The sequence below is a fragment of the Electrophorus electricus genome, chromosome 24 (genome assembly GCF_041902795.1).
Source record: "Electrophorus electricus isolate QZ-2024a chromosome 24, ASM4190279v1, whole genome shotgun sequence".
In the NCBI taxonomy this organism is placed as follows: Eukaryota; Metazoa; Chordata; class Actinopteri; order Gymnotiformes; family Gymnotidae; genus Electrophorus; species Electrophorus electricus.
The window spans coordinates 9651280-9665989 of NC_137520.1; the positions used below are offsets into that span (position 1 = coordinate 9651280).

General features: G+C 40.8%; 1 protein-coding gene across 3 annotated transcripts; it reads left to right on the forward strand.

Moving 5' to 3' along the window:
- The first annotated feature begins 2791 nt into the window (after positions 1–2791).
- slmapb (sarcolemma associated protein b) lies at positions 2792–10661 on the forward strand. 3 transcript variants are annotated; one of them, XM_026998072.3, is made up of 10 exons: positions 2792–2868; positions 3271–3330; positions 5360–5485; positions 6623–6697; positions 6842–7147; positions 7787–7949; positions 8463–8634; positions 8795–8929; positions 9264–9351; positions 9808–10661. In XM_026998072.3, the coding sequence occupies exons 2-9, from the start codon at positions 3279–3281 to the stop codon at positions 9345–9347; spliced, it is 1113 nt and encodes a 370-aa protein (XP_026853873.3). In that variant the 5' UTR covers positions 2792–2868; positions 3271–3278; the 3' UTR covers positions 9348–9351; positions 9808–10661. The 3 variants fall into 3 exon arrangements, with proteins under 3 accessions (XP_026853873.3, XP_026853875.3, XP_026853874.3); XM_026998073.3 differs by having other exon boundaries at positions 2855–2989; XM_026998074.3 differs by lacking the exon at positions 9264–9351.
- The last annotated feature ends 4049 nt before the right edge of the window (positions 10662–14710 follow it).

Genomic DNA, 14710 nt, shown 5'->3' on the forward strand with positions numbered 1-14710 from the left:
GCTGTCTTCACGCTGTGCTGCTGTATTTACACGTCCTTGGGAGCTGCGATCAGCGCTGTACCGCACTCGGAGCTACGTACGGGTGGGGTGGCACCGAGGCGGTTGTCTTTGCTGCAGATCGCACCTGGCCACGTCCCCTGCGCGCAGCACCTGGTAAGAGCAGCTTCACTCTCGCGCCTCCATGTTGATGTCCCCCCCGAGCCCCCCCCAGTCCTTCCTGCCATCTGTACTCCCCCTTCACCTCACGGCAGGTGCCTACAGTGCTGACCCCTCGCCTGGACAGTTAACCTGCCGGCCCCTGACCAGGAATACGCACGTACACAAACACGTACGCACACGCTGACACATGCACAAGCACTGCCTTGATGACTCACGAAGCAGCAGTGTGTCTGTCGCCAGCCACTGGCTGCTGACTTCAGTCTGTGTTTGCCGGCGAGCCACCCTCGTTTACAGGGTCACCCACGAGACACTGAGCACTCTCGCCGAGCTATTTCTAAGCTCTTTAATTAGGTTTATTTATATTCATTAGTTATCTTATTCACTGCTTAGCAACATTTTTAAACAAAGACCTAATTATCTAGGGAGTCTGATGAGACATTTTGATGAGCTTGTTTCGTGTAGTTTAAAATAAGGTTTGAATAACTTTTAATAGACATAAATTGTGTTGTTACGTCATCCTTGTTTGATATTTGTGCCAAACAAGTGTAGATCCTACCGAAATTTATTTCTCTAGTTGAAATAAATGCGAACATTAAGCAATGAATTGAAAACAAAGCTCTCATGTACAGTAGCTATTTTATGTTTTATGAGCCAGAGCACAGCCACAGATTAAAGATTTCCAATACAGAAAGAGACATAGAGAGAGAAATGGATTCATGCATAGATGCATGCATACATATATACATATATCTTGATAATCTAATTTCAGGTAAGCAGCAGTTAGGTTCTCTGTTCAGGATTCTACTATTCCCCCTTAGCAGACCACGGATGTCTGCTCTAGGTGCCAGCTTCATCTTTCCATGTAAAAACAGAGTACTGGTCATGTCTGGTAAGATATATGGACAATGACTCATCCCTTTCCAACAGATATTGATAGTGGAGGACAAGGTCATTTAGAGTCCAGTGGTCCTCAGGACAGGATGCGTTTTCTTTTTTTTGTTTTCCTGTCCCACCTTAGCCAATGCCACTTCTAAGCACAGGACTCAAAAGGAAAGGACCTGCACTGTGAATAAGCATATGGATAAGAGGTTGTATTGTAACCATGGCAACTACTGATGCTGTTATGCCAAGTGCCTGTTGTTTTTAGTCAAAGTCAGGAAGTGTTCAGATGCTGTTTTAGTTATACGACTTGGCTCAATTTCAGGGCCCTTGATTGAAAGAATATAGCTTTTTTGTACTAATATTTGGTCATAGCAAGTTAATAATTTTTTAGTAAAATCTATGTCTGTCTGCCTGTTCGCATGTCTTTTGTTTCACTCTCTCTCTCTCTCTCTCTCTCTCTCTCTCTCTCTCTCTCTCTCTCAACCTTCTTTTAATTAAATTTGGTAAGCAAATAGTGATACAATTAGTGCCAGTGATTCAATGACCATTGCCGATTATGAAAGATAGTCTGGATAAGTATAATATTTCAAATGTGATACTGAGTGACTTACACATGCATGGTACCTAAAGTCATTAGATCTGAATGTTAATGAAGAAGCCCCTAGTCATTAAATGTATAACTTGACAATTTAAATGTATAATTATTATCCAGGTTTATTCAGAAATCATACACATTTTTACAATTTATGACATAGCCTGATGTCTAATATCTCCTGGATTAGACCTTTGTGGTCCACACTGTCATAGACTAACTTTTATGTAGTGAAATAAGAAAGAAGAATTCTTATGTAATGACAGATGTGTATGCAGAAATTTAATCATTGTTTCCAGAAGATGCTTAAAATGAGGTGTAACAAAAGATCTGGATTTTATAAACAAAAACAAAAAGACTGATACATGTTTATATGAAACTTTCCTGTTTGAGCCTGATTAATTTAGCCTGTTAGTCAATAGATTATTTATTGCTAGCTTCATATGCTGGAAGGAGCACATGAAGCTAGATGTGGGTACCCATCATGAGAAATAACGGTGGTGTATAGGTTCAAATATGATGCATTAATAGCCTTCAGTGCCTGTTTGTTGCAACACTAGATAATCCTGCATACAACAAGAGCAAAACCATACAAATACAAACTGATACAGACTAATCTGATTTGATATTTACTCTATTACCTAGTGTTATCATTACATTGAAACCACAGTAGAATAGGTTTCATTGGATAATTATCTACAGATTCATAATTATATGCAGTCTTTCATTGCTGTGATTTTTGTGCATTTGGTCAGGAGTAGAAACTTTAAATGCAAGTGAATTTATCGTTGTGGATGACCCCAGCCACAAATGACACAGGAGGGTCATGTGGAAGGCAGGCACACAAGCGACCACCTTGTATGATGCAGCCTGCTCGAGTACTTCACTGGAATCCTGACCAGTAAAACAAAGGCCCGGACTGTGCAGCTATGCAGCTGCGGGCTCCCCTGCAAGCCAACCGAGACGTCCAAATAAACAGCTACAGGGAGGAATATGGGTCAAAGTCAACATGAACATCTTTCGCATATATCCCGAATGAAAATGACCAATAGACATATTTTTGCTGAATTCATACACGATATTATTCCGATGTCGAAAATAGCTCTGTGCTGTGGCTCTCGCAGTAGTGTTTGCTGCCCCCCAGCCTTAGAAATGGAATCTTCCAAGATCTCGCCAGGAAAAGCGTTGGTGAGACCTCAGAACCTCAGCACTCATCCTCAACGGCGCAACTTCAGGTGAGCGCCACTTGTCATGTCAGTCTTGGTGCGAGGGTTATATTTCTTTATACAATGTATGGTCAGCCATGCCATATAAGTGGTTGTGCATCATCAGCTTGAAGGTTGGCTTTTGCAACCGGTAACTGATGATTTTCTTGATTATCAATTTTTAATTTAATGTTTGCTAGCTAGCGCGCTAATTTAGCTAACTTGTTTAGATTCCTGCATTGATAGCAGGATAATTTAACTGGCTAGCTACCTGATTATCTTATTCATAAATACCATCACTTTGAAGATGCTTTAATTCCGTTATGTTCTTGTTTAATTAACGATGTCTTTTAAATGAATTATCCAGATGCTATTTGAACTTTCATGGTGTGTAGTTAACGAACTAGTTCTGAGGCTTTTTTCCTGTTACAGAAGAGTAAATGGAAGGTCAACAATTAAAGGATCCCCCGAATAAAGTATCGCTGATCAAAGGTAACCAGTAGTAGTTGTTTTTCCAAAATATATTTTTATTAACGTAGTAAATGTCTGTGTAGTAAGATTATAACTCCAACTGCTTGATACTTAAAAATATGTCAGTGCACTGTTTGGTCCTGAAGACATGTAGCTAAAGAGAGCTTGTCTATATAAGGTGTGAAAGCTAACTAGACAAATACCTTGAAACTGTTAAGGGCATTTGGTATTCTGAACCATGAATGATGATGTAAAGAAAGCACAGAAGGAGAAAGTGTAAGAGACACAAAGGTTGCAGTCTATTGCAGTGAATCTCAATAGTCTTATATATAATGTGCAGTAGATCTTTCATGTACTAGTTATTTGATATAGCACTGCTTTGTTGGTATTGTTGTCACTAAGGTACATTTTGCATGGATGAATGGATGTGACATAATGCATGTGCTGCAGCATTAGTAAGGTGAAAACAGTGCTCTGTCTCCAGCAGGCAAGAGTACAGTACCACATATTTCTTTGAGCAAATAGATGGCAAAACTGTCTGATAGAAGGAGGAACTGGAGTGTTTTCTTTTATATGTCTGCCTGCCTAAATGTTTATTTTTCCTTCATTTGGTGTTTCTAACTGTTAATCTGTTTATTTTTGTGCATGCAGTCACATAGATAATATAGGCCAGAGTGTTCCTCCTGTGACCTCATAATGCAGTGATGTTGTGTGCCTGTTTCAGAATGGCACTGGTGAGCATGAGACTTATACAATCCAGGAATTCATGAATCCGTAATGTCCGCAGTCTGTCACGCTCCCTGCGATGTCTGAAGGGCATATTTGGCATGGACGGGGTGTTTGCCTTTCCTATTACAGCTGACTCATGCAGGATATGTGCGGTGTTGTTTTTCTGAATTCCTGTCTCTGATTGCATTGATATCTCCTCTGAAACTACCATTTACGGCGTACAGACTTGAGTGTGCCTTGAGTTTGTGAGATGAGGTCATTTCTTTTTTGGAGCACTCAAAAAGATGTCCTGGTTCTCTGCAACCCAATTTTAGGATAAGAACTCTCCTTACTAGTTTAAACAACTCTGAAACAAACCAACAAGCAGATATATTTCAGTTACTAATGAGTTATGAATATTCTTGTCCTGTTTGCTTGTTTAGTGCAACCTAATGCAACCTAGTTAATGCTAGATTTAAAGACATTTTTAGCATGCTATACTATATTGTTCAAATCTTACCTTAACTTTGTCTTTTCATGCTAAGCAAATCTTCATTATCTGATCAACAGTTTGCTAGATGGATAAAACAACATTACCATTTACCAAATAAATATAAAATATAAATTATTTAATCCACACAGGAAGCTTTTTTGAAGATGTTTATTTTTGTTACGGTTGTGTTATGGCTTAACAGTACTGTTTTTAAATTTCAGTTGTAGGTTCTTCATTGTTCATGCGAAAGTAAAATGTTTAATTTCTTATTGCTTTTGTTTTGTTTCTTAATTTTGTCATGTCTTCTTTTTTTTGGTTTATTTTTGAACTCATTGTTCTGTGCTGAGTCTGTGGACCTTCCTAAAATGCAGACTGTCAATTTATTGGTCAGCATTAGATGGCAGCGAGAAACATTTAATGTGCAGTCCTTGCACAGCTTTCCTGCAGCTCCTTAAAAAGGAGGCAATCCATCTATAATAGAGACAAGAGCCCTAGTTTAGAAAGAAGATGATGCCTTTATTTTTATAGGGTAAATCTATTCTGGGTAGAGTAATTAATTTATGGAATAGACCCATTTACCCACCTCAGGGGAAATTATCTTGCACCTCATTCTGATCTAAATTTAACCTGTTATCAGTCTGTGTATGAACTCTGGAGGAGAGCAGACCAGCCAGATAATGTGTTGAGACAGAAATGATGGTGACAGGCAGTGGTAGCACAGATCAGGATACCATTTAACAACCTAATCTTGGGGTATTCCCTCATGGGGTTAATTCTGTAAGTGGCTTCAGTCGATTTGTGCTCGAAATCAAAGTCCTCGATACTCTTTTGTCTGATGTGAATGCCTAGATGAGCTCAGCCGAAGTTCGGTGGAGGCCAGTGAGTCAGAGAATATGATCCAGCACCTGAATCAGGAGCTCCAGGAGGCCCAGGAGCAGGCCACAGCAGGCCGACAGAAGTGCGTGGAGCTGCAAGGTAAAGGCAATGCATGAGCTTTTCCCCTAGGCTGCAAGCCATCGGGGTATGTGTCTGAACATCGAAGGGCTGTAGGCCCATCTGCGCTGGGAGAACTATTGACGGTATTGGGCCATATTGCTCAGATTCAGAGTGTATTAGCACTTTAGGAGTACAATTACACCAGTGTGATCGGTTCTGGCTGGTCTCTGTGGAGTATAATTACATTGGAAAATCAGTGAAAAGCTATAATTGCAATACAATTCTAGAATGCTGTGCAAAAAATTATACTGCAGTGCTTTGCACTATTTAATAGAACTTGCTCCCGAAAGTGGTAAGCACTCAGTATGTTGAAACTCTTGATGTGACAAGCATTGGCTCATGTTATGTTGATCACAGTGAAGTATGTTTGTTGGGTCATGTGACTGCTGTGATTCACAACACCCAAAGAACACTCATGTGGAATGATCACTGTACCAAACCAAAAATGTGAGAACTGGTACTCATGTGCATATCACAGGCTTCTGTTATCAGTATTGGCCAATATTGTGATAATGATTAACAGACAATATATGTTTTAGCACTAATAAGAATATCTAGTACAAAACAATAAAATTGTAATTGCAAAAATTACAATTGCAGAATGTTTTGCTGTTGGTTTACATAAATTTGTCTAAATGGGTAAATTACATAGATCTGATTACTGGGTACTAAAATAAAAGGGAGACCTCTTTTATAAAAGTGTCATAGGCCCTGTTTACCCTTAGCAATATCAGTCCACTCCAGAGATCTGATTGTGGTGTCTGGATCATCGTCCACCCTGTTCATTTACACCTGCCCTTTTCAACTGTAGCTTCTACATAAAGATGTGGATTGAATCTCGTTTTCCTGCCCAATATTGAAATGAACAAGGATGGGACCTGTGGTGCTGTTTTTTTTTGTTTTGTTTTTTTTTTAAACATTTTGCAGTTGTGGTACAGAATAAATAACAAGGAGAGGCTGGCGGCATCATGTATCCAATTTGAACTCTTAACTCTGTATTCCACACTGTATGGTCTTATCAGGGTGAACAGAACAGTATTTGGTAAAATGGGCCTCGTTGTTTGGTACTGTTATGCTTAGAACGTTCCCCTGATGGCCTCTGTGGCACATTTACAGGGCTCCTGGAGGAGGAGAAGAAGGCCAGCAAGCGTCAGGCAGAGGAGTCGGCCAAGCAGATGAAGATCCTTCACAGTGAGTGTGAGAGGAGGTAGAGCACTCTTACACCTGGCAGGGTATATGGCGTTCTTATGTTATATGTAGCTGACGTGTGTGTGTGTGTGTGTGTGTGTGTGTGTGTGTGTGTGTGTGTGTGTGGCTGCGTGATTGTGTGTGAAGCTCAGCTTCAGAAATTGCAGGACGATATGGAAAATCTCAGGGATCAGAAGGACAGCGCCATCTTCAGTATGCGGCAGGAAGTGAACGAGGCCCAAGAGGAAGTGCAGGTGCTGCGACGCACTGTGGAAAAGATGACCGCTGAGAGGGAGCATGAGGTCAGCACCCTGAAGAGTAACCTGGCAACACTGACCACTGAGCTGGAGAAGTGGCAGGTGGCTGCAAATAAGTACGAGCGTGAGATTGACAGCCTGCAAGCCAATCACCAGCAGCAGAACCAGCAGAGAGATAAAGCTGCCAAGCAGCAAGGTAACACCCCCCCCCCCCCCCACATGAGTCCCTTAGCCTCAGTGAAACATGGGTTTGTTTAGCAGTCAACATTAGAAAAAGCTTGTACCTTGAATATGTGTCATTAACCAAAGCCACAAATACTGCACAGGGTGCTGAAAAAAATCTTTCCAATTCGGATATGTTTAGACCACCTAGGTCATGAAGCCTGATGCTCTCATACTGAGCAGAACAGCCCATTTACCCATCTGGTTCTGGGCTTGAAAAATGGGCCTCATTAATTTGGCTCTATTGATCCTGTGTTCTGCTAACACAACAGTAAGACTGGTGCATGTGTCTTACATGCCCATTACATTTGACTGGAGCCATTTGGAAAAAATACTGCTAGTATCGTCAGGAAAGTTGTGAGTGCAGAAGAGCCACATGGGGGCATGGACCATTGTACAAGACTCATAAGAATGTTTGTATTGTATTAACACTTAATGCCATTTATTGACTTGTATTTCTCCCAAGACTGCTGCATATATGTAACTGAATGCATCTGGAACTGATCGTTCCTGCGTTTCTGTGCTTTCGCGCATGCATATACGTGTACATCTTGCCTGAGCGCGTGTCCCCTTTATCCTGTGTGCGTATTTACCGGGAAACGTTGCGATGCAGCGAGCGAGCTGGAGAAGCTCCGGCGGGACGGCGAGGGCCTGCAGAGGGAGTGCGCGTCGCTCCGCTCCGAGAAGAGCAGCCTGGAGAGCGAGTGCTCCGCCCTGAGCACTGAGAGAGAGCACATTGTCAGGAAGGCCCAGCAGCTAGAGGTGGAGCTGGACAGGTCTGCTGCCCTCAAACCAATCAGCAGCCTCAATTCCTGCATGCCTTTCATTAAAAACTTTATTATTTTATTTTTTAACTGGAGTGTGGAGTCTTACACTATTCTGAATGAGTATTTTTCTCACCCTCAAATGACAGCGTGCAGATTTAAAGTCTAGAGCAACATATAATATAAGTCTGGACCTTGAATCCAATTTCTACTACGGGAATTTGTAATCACCAGGACATAATTGACTGGTTATTGTAACTGACCACTCCACCGGCCACTTGAGTCATACAATGAATATCTGGGTTCTGTGACACAAATTCACCACCGCTGATTACATGATACAGGTCCAGACTATTGGTTCGAAGTCAGTTGTTGTATACCTCTTCTCTAGTTGTCAAAATGGATAATAACTGCGTCCTTGCAGCTGACTCAGTCACTTTAAAACAGTGAATGCCTAAGAGGTAGCTGACTGGTCATAACGCCTGTTTCCGTTGTGGTTCTGGCACTGCCCCGTGACCCCTGCAGCTGCAAGAAGGAGAGGGGCACCCTGGCCGGCACGGTGCAGGCGCTGGAGAAGACACAGGCTGAGCTGGGCCAGCGGCTGAGCGCCCTGCAGGACGAGCACCAGCGAGACACCAGCCAGCTGCAGAGCCAGCTGGAGCACAGCAACAGTAGGACCAAAGAGCTGCAGAAAGAGGTGAGAGCACCTCCCAGAGTGGCACCCCATGCTTTAAACAATCTGTTACTTGCTTTACCAACTAGGGTTTGTGCTTTCTCTCTCTCTCTCTCTCTCTCTCTCTCTCTCTCTCTCTCTCTCTCTCTCTCTCTCTCTCTCTCTCTCTCTCTCTCTCTCTCAGTATGAGGAGATGCAGGCGGAGACGGCCGACCTGAGGCAGAGGTATGAGCACGTGGAGCAGGAGAATCAGTCCCTCAGCCAGGAGCTGCAGCAGTGTCAGGGCAGCCTGAAGGCCCTGCAGGAAAAGAGTAACCAGGTGGGCTTCCCTATGTCTCAGCACACCGCAAAGGGCTCTGCCAACAGGGACAGTTTTAGGGGAGAGTTCATGCGCTGACTCCACTACACTGCTTCTGTAGAGGACTGTTTAGTCTTGATGCAAGTTTTCACTTTGGCTTGATTTTTAATTTTGGTTCCCTTGTTGCAGAACTTTACATTTTAGTCCACACACCTCATAGCCATGATGTATATCTGGGAGAGAGAGTAGTTCCCTCTCTTCCTACAAGGAGCCGCTCAGCACATCGTTGGCATATCCAGTCGCTCACGATCAGTCTTCCCAGGTTGATTTTTGTAATGTCCCTTCCCTCCTTTAGCTGTCTTTATTGCCGCCCATCCTAGCCGTAGTCATCGGCCTTGTCCTGGCTTTGCTGTATTGGTGCTTCAGCCCATTGTGGTAGAAAGGTACACAGTGCTTCCCGTCACTCCTCGTTCTTCTGCTTCTGCATCCGCCATCTTCTGCAGACGGTTATAAAACTGCTCCTCTCATCCTCGTTCAGGGCCTCATAGGCATCGGCTTGTCTTACCTCTTGCCATGTTAGCGCTCCTCTCTGACAAACCATTTCTTGTAGACTGCCCAACCCAGCTCACGACTCCTTACCATCTCAGCTTTCCGTGAGTTCCGCCTCTACGTGCTCTGCCTGTCAGTGTCTCGTTCCTATCACTCCTAACCTCCCTGTTAGTGTGTGTGTGTGTGTGTGTGTGTGTGTGTGTGTGTGTGTGTGTGTGTGTGTGTGTGTGTGTGTGTGTGTGTGTGTGTGTGTGTGTGTGTGTGTGTGTGTGTGTGTGTGTGTGTGTTGTTCCGACGGGTGAAAGAATGCTGACTGCAGTTTCATGAGCATTTTGCATTTGCCGTTTCAGGAAAAGTGGATTAAGTGGATGCCTGTTGCCGCAGTAACAGTTGCTGTGACTGCTTATGTGCTGATGAAGACCTCAACCTGAGCATCTGGCTTGTTGATCCAGTAAACACATGCGCATACACACTCTTTTTCAACAATATTCATACAGTTTGCTCTTTTAGCCTAAGAGGTACCTAAGTGTGTAACTTGTAACTGTAATTCCGGTCTGAAGGGCTTAGATTAAGTATGTAGGGTATCAGATCCATATGTGATCCGGTCCTATAGAGTGGCTTATATTGTAAAAGCAGGAACAGTTGGGGGATTTGATGTTTCAGTAAAATTGCTTCCATATTCTTCCTGCAAAAAGCTGGTATTTATTTTATTAACCAAACAAATATGTACTGTAGTTATTTGCCTTATTGACCTCTTATTCATCTTAAGGTCACCCCATTAATTAATGTTTATCACTCATTTCACCCTGGTCAAACGCTATCATGGAATACTCGGCTTACTACATTTCACTATAATGAAAGCAATAATAAAACTGAAATTTACTCACATTGAATCATTTTCAGTATGTAGATGGCTTTTGGACAGCATTGTCTTCTGTATGTTGTAGAGTCGGTGCAGTTCCCATTTCTGACCTCGATACAAATTTCTGAATATGTTAAGTAATAAAGTTAATGTCTATGCACTCTTCATCATTGTTCTATAGCTTTAAAGCATTAACAGTCAAAATTGAGAAAGCTAATTTGTCTCAAAGATCTCCTTATTAGAATGATTAATATATGTTTGTTTCTTGTACAGATTTACTGAAAGGTTTGCTTCTTGCATAAATAAAATCTAAACAAATAAACATAAAAACAAATTTTGGAATTTTTGTGATGCTTTGTCATTTATTGTTAACTGCATTTTTATTGGAATGTGGTTCTCAGGGTCAAAATCAGAATTGCTTTATTAGTATATTTGCTCATCCAAGGAATTTGCCCTGGTGAATGCTAATTTAACAATAACCATAGTGACGGAATAAAAAGCGGTTGGTAACTGCCACCGCTTCAGACGTAAATATGTATATGTACTACTGATTGTGATCTTTGATGACCATTTTTTACAGAAGCATAAATTGCTGCAGTACAAACATTTGCAAAGATTAATATGTAGGTAGAGATGGTCTAAACACCTGAACAAGCAAGTATATTATAGTAGCAGTAATATAAATGTGAAAGTATAGTAAACATATAAATATGTTTTCTGTTACCATATTCTCTGTTTTCATATTGTATTTATTGTTAGTATCTTAAGCTTACTGGATGGCAGTTTAAGGGGAATGTGTTTACTTATATGGTATTAATTAACATGAATCATTTTTAGAAGGGAAGACTCCATGATGGCTGAGGTGTGTTAAGGTGAAATTCTTGACAAGTTCAAGCTGACTTAGGAGCAAATCTGAATGCCTTCATTATCATGTGGTATGCACAACCAATAATGCATCTTGTCTTGTGTCTGTGATTATCTGATTGGATGAAAAAAATATTAAAATCCTACTCTACAGTTCCTGTTTCAGTTTTACTGTATGTCATTTGTAAAAACTCTAAAATCCCAGGCTGTACCCAAGTCATTTCCCCTTGTCTCCTGTAAGTCATACATGTCTCTCTTTATGTTAGTCACATGACTAAAGAATACAAATGTTAGTATACTTTTAACAAAAGGCATGTTCTAAGCATGGTCCATTGAACCTTCACTAACTAAAGCCAACTAATGTTATCACATTTTAACAGATGGGTTTGCTTAATATACCTTTATAAGACTAAGGGTCATTGTCCAAGATTTAAGCCTACGTGTAGACTACAATATTTCTTGATTGTACAATATTTCTTGATGGTTCACCATTGGCCTGTAACTTGGTCCAAGATTAAATCCATGTCTGGGAAAAAAACATTCCTAGATGTTTAATGTTGTTTAAGGATGGAGATACTGTAGTTTAGTGATATACCAAAAAAATGCAAGAAGATCCTTGTTTTGTCATAACTCTTCAGGAGAGGAAACTGAAGATGATGCAGATTCACACCCATTAGAAGTGTTTTCACCCATGTTTTTTTTTTTTTTTTTTTTGTTTTTTTTTTGTTTTTTAAGTAAAAACGTATTATTCTGTGGTGTAAGACAGTCCACTCAGATTATCCTTATTCTGCTCCATACCAGAAAACATGAGAATCTGGTCCCATCAAAAGGCCTCATCTAATGACAGACCCCATCTATTCCAGAATAAATTATTGGTAGTGATGAGGTTAGCATGGCCAAAACCGCAACGGGAGGTTCAGGAGGTACCATGTCCATCCCACATCTAGGAAGCTCAGACTGGACAATGCATCAGTAGTTCTGGAGTTTTCTGATCATGAGGGGATTAGCTCAGTTTTTAGGTAAGTTTTAAACATAACAGAAAGGTTTAAAAAGATAGAAGCACTTTGTAAGGGTTTTTCAGCTTGTACAGAGGCTTCATGTTGCTTTGCTTTGGGAAAACAGACTGTAGGTCATATCAGTCTCTCATTGTGCTGTGTTCCTGATAACTCAAGAGGCTCACATCTTACAATGATATTAGTTATATTTTGGAAACTGTCAGGACTGTCAGGACATTGGTACAAAATCTACATGTGGAGTGTCAAATTTAGATTAGTTTATTTCTCATTAAGTATGTTTTATTAAATGACAAAAAAATCTGTTTTCTAAGACAACCACTTAAGATCAAAGACATCTGGACAATCAAACTATCCAAAGGCAAAAATTTGGTTTATTGCTATAATTTGTTAGCAAATGAGAAATTGTCTTTAAACACAAATAATCAAAGTGCTTTGCACAAGGTGCAAGGTTCTACAGACAGTAAGTTCCATTGTGGATGGGAATCAGAAGCTCATTCTGGGAATAATTTGGATGCTCGTCCTGCTCTCCATGCCTGTGTGGGAGAATGAGGCCAGTGAAGCAGTTATTACCTGCACCCCTGAGATGAGCTAGCTGGGCTGGATCCAGAGCAAAACCCCTGACCTGCCCAACACAGCACCATGCCAGTTACCTGCCTGCTAGTCAGGACTGACGGGACGGCAAAGCACTGGGTGCTCTTGTGGTCAGTCTTGCCCCAGGGAACTCTAATATCCTAAATGATGCTGGTCTGTTGTAGTCTGAACTATAAAGCAAGAACTATAAGGAAGAAGGTTTGTACATAAAAGATGCAAACATAAAGTTGTTTTGATATTTCTCCCTTACCATGAATGACTGCAAGTGTAGAGGATTGTGTCTGGACTGGGATAGGTGGGACACAGTCCTGAGAGTGATTAACATCAGGAAGGCCAGGCAGCAGGCAGATAATTGGCATTGGCACCAAAAGTACAATTATGCACCAGAGTCACACAATACTAAATACCTTTTTGTTTACTTTTGCTGAACACACTCAAAATATCCCCATAATGACCTATTACTGCTTGTCTGGCTCATGGCTCCACAAGAAATGCTTGACCATGGAGTGGACAAATGATCAGTCATGACCTACTGCTTGATTTTAAAGCTTTTAGCCCAGAAATGGTAACAGTTATATAAACATAGCATCTCATTTTAACTCTCTTTTCCCACGGGGGTTCTATTTACATAATATGCAGGGGTTTCCATGTCTGGAGTCTGGGTAAATCATCGGGAAGTTCTCATTGTCAAGCTGGTCCACAATTGTTCAAAATCTTTGTTCAGGTCCATCTACCACGTCTAAGGATTTTTGTGATTTGGTGTCAATAAATTAAGCATGTGACAGAGACACTAGATTGCAGTATGAAAGCTTGTCAAAGGTCTTACTATTAATAAAATGGATTAATGTGTTTTGCACAGTTCGTTGCAGTTGGTTGTGCATAGTTTTCTCTACCTAAAGGTGGTGGATGGCGGCTGTTTAAAGCTACACATGCCTTCTGAAGAGGCTGGCATAGAAAGCAGTTCCTAAACACCTGCTGCTGAGGAACGAGCAAATGTTTTACAGTGAGCTGTTTAATAATGTTAATATACAGTATGTGTCAAAGTATGTGTGCGCTGTGTGTGTATGAATTAAAAGAGATAATCACGTTTTCATGTTTTAACGTGTCAGAAAATAGGGACTTAAAAGCATCATCAAAATGGAAGAGCTTTGTTCTTTATAAAGAGCAGTAATTCTTATGAATGAGATTATGAATGAAAACACCTGCATATCTTAGTTTGTGGCGTCAATGAAATTGCATAAAGGTTTTAAGATATTTTGAATTTAAGAGCTCCAAAAACTGAAGAAAGGCACCTTGCTTTGTGAGTACTGTTTGTATAAATAATTTATTTACTTTTCTAGTATTCTTTGCCATATAGAAAATCCACTTCATTTCACAAGGAGACCCTAAACCCATCATGATAAGATACTGTAGCAGTTGCAGCTTACTGGCAAGTAGAATGTTACTTATTAGATAACTTGTGTCACAGTACTGCTATTATAAATATGTTTCCAGGCATTATTGATGTTGCAATTAGAGATTAGTCTGATAAATCTGATAAAGGTCTGATAAAAAGGGAGAATTCAGGTGGGATTAAGTCAAATTCAATATTATAAAACAACATAAATCATCATTGTTGAATTCAGTATGGTTAGCTTTTGACAGAGGAGTGTGTATTTGGCTATGCTATATAGATGAGGAAATGAACACCAAACATTAAAATAAACAATGTTTACATTAATGTTAACATGTAGACTGGAAATGTAGGCCCAAGGGTAGTCCGGTGAAGTGATGTACAGTCATATGCAGCAGTTCCTTAAAAACGAGAACAGCAATGTTTGATGCTTTAATCATTTCAGGTGAGGGCTTATGGCTTTGTTCTACATGGTGACCTCCTGAGAAAGCAGGCAGAGTTTAACATAGACACAAGAGGAAAATACA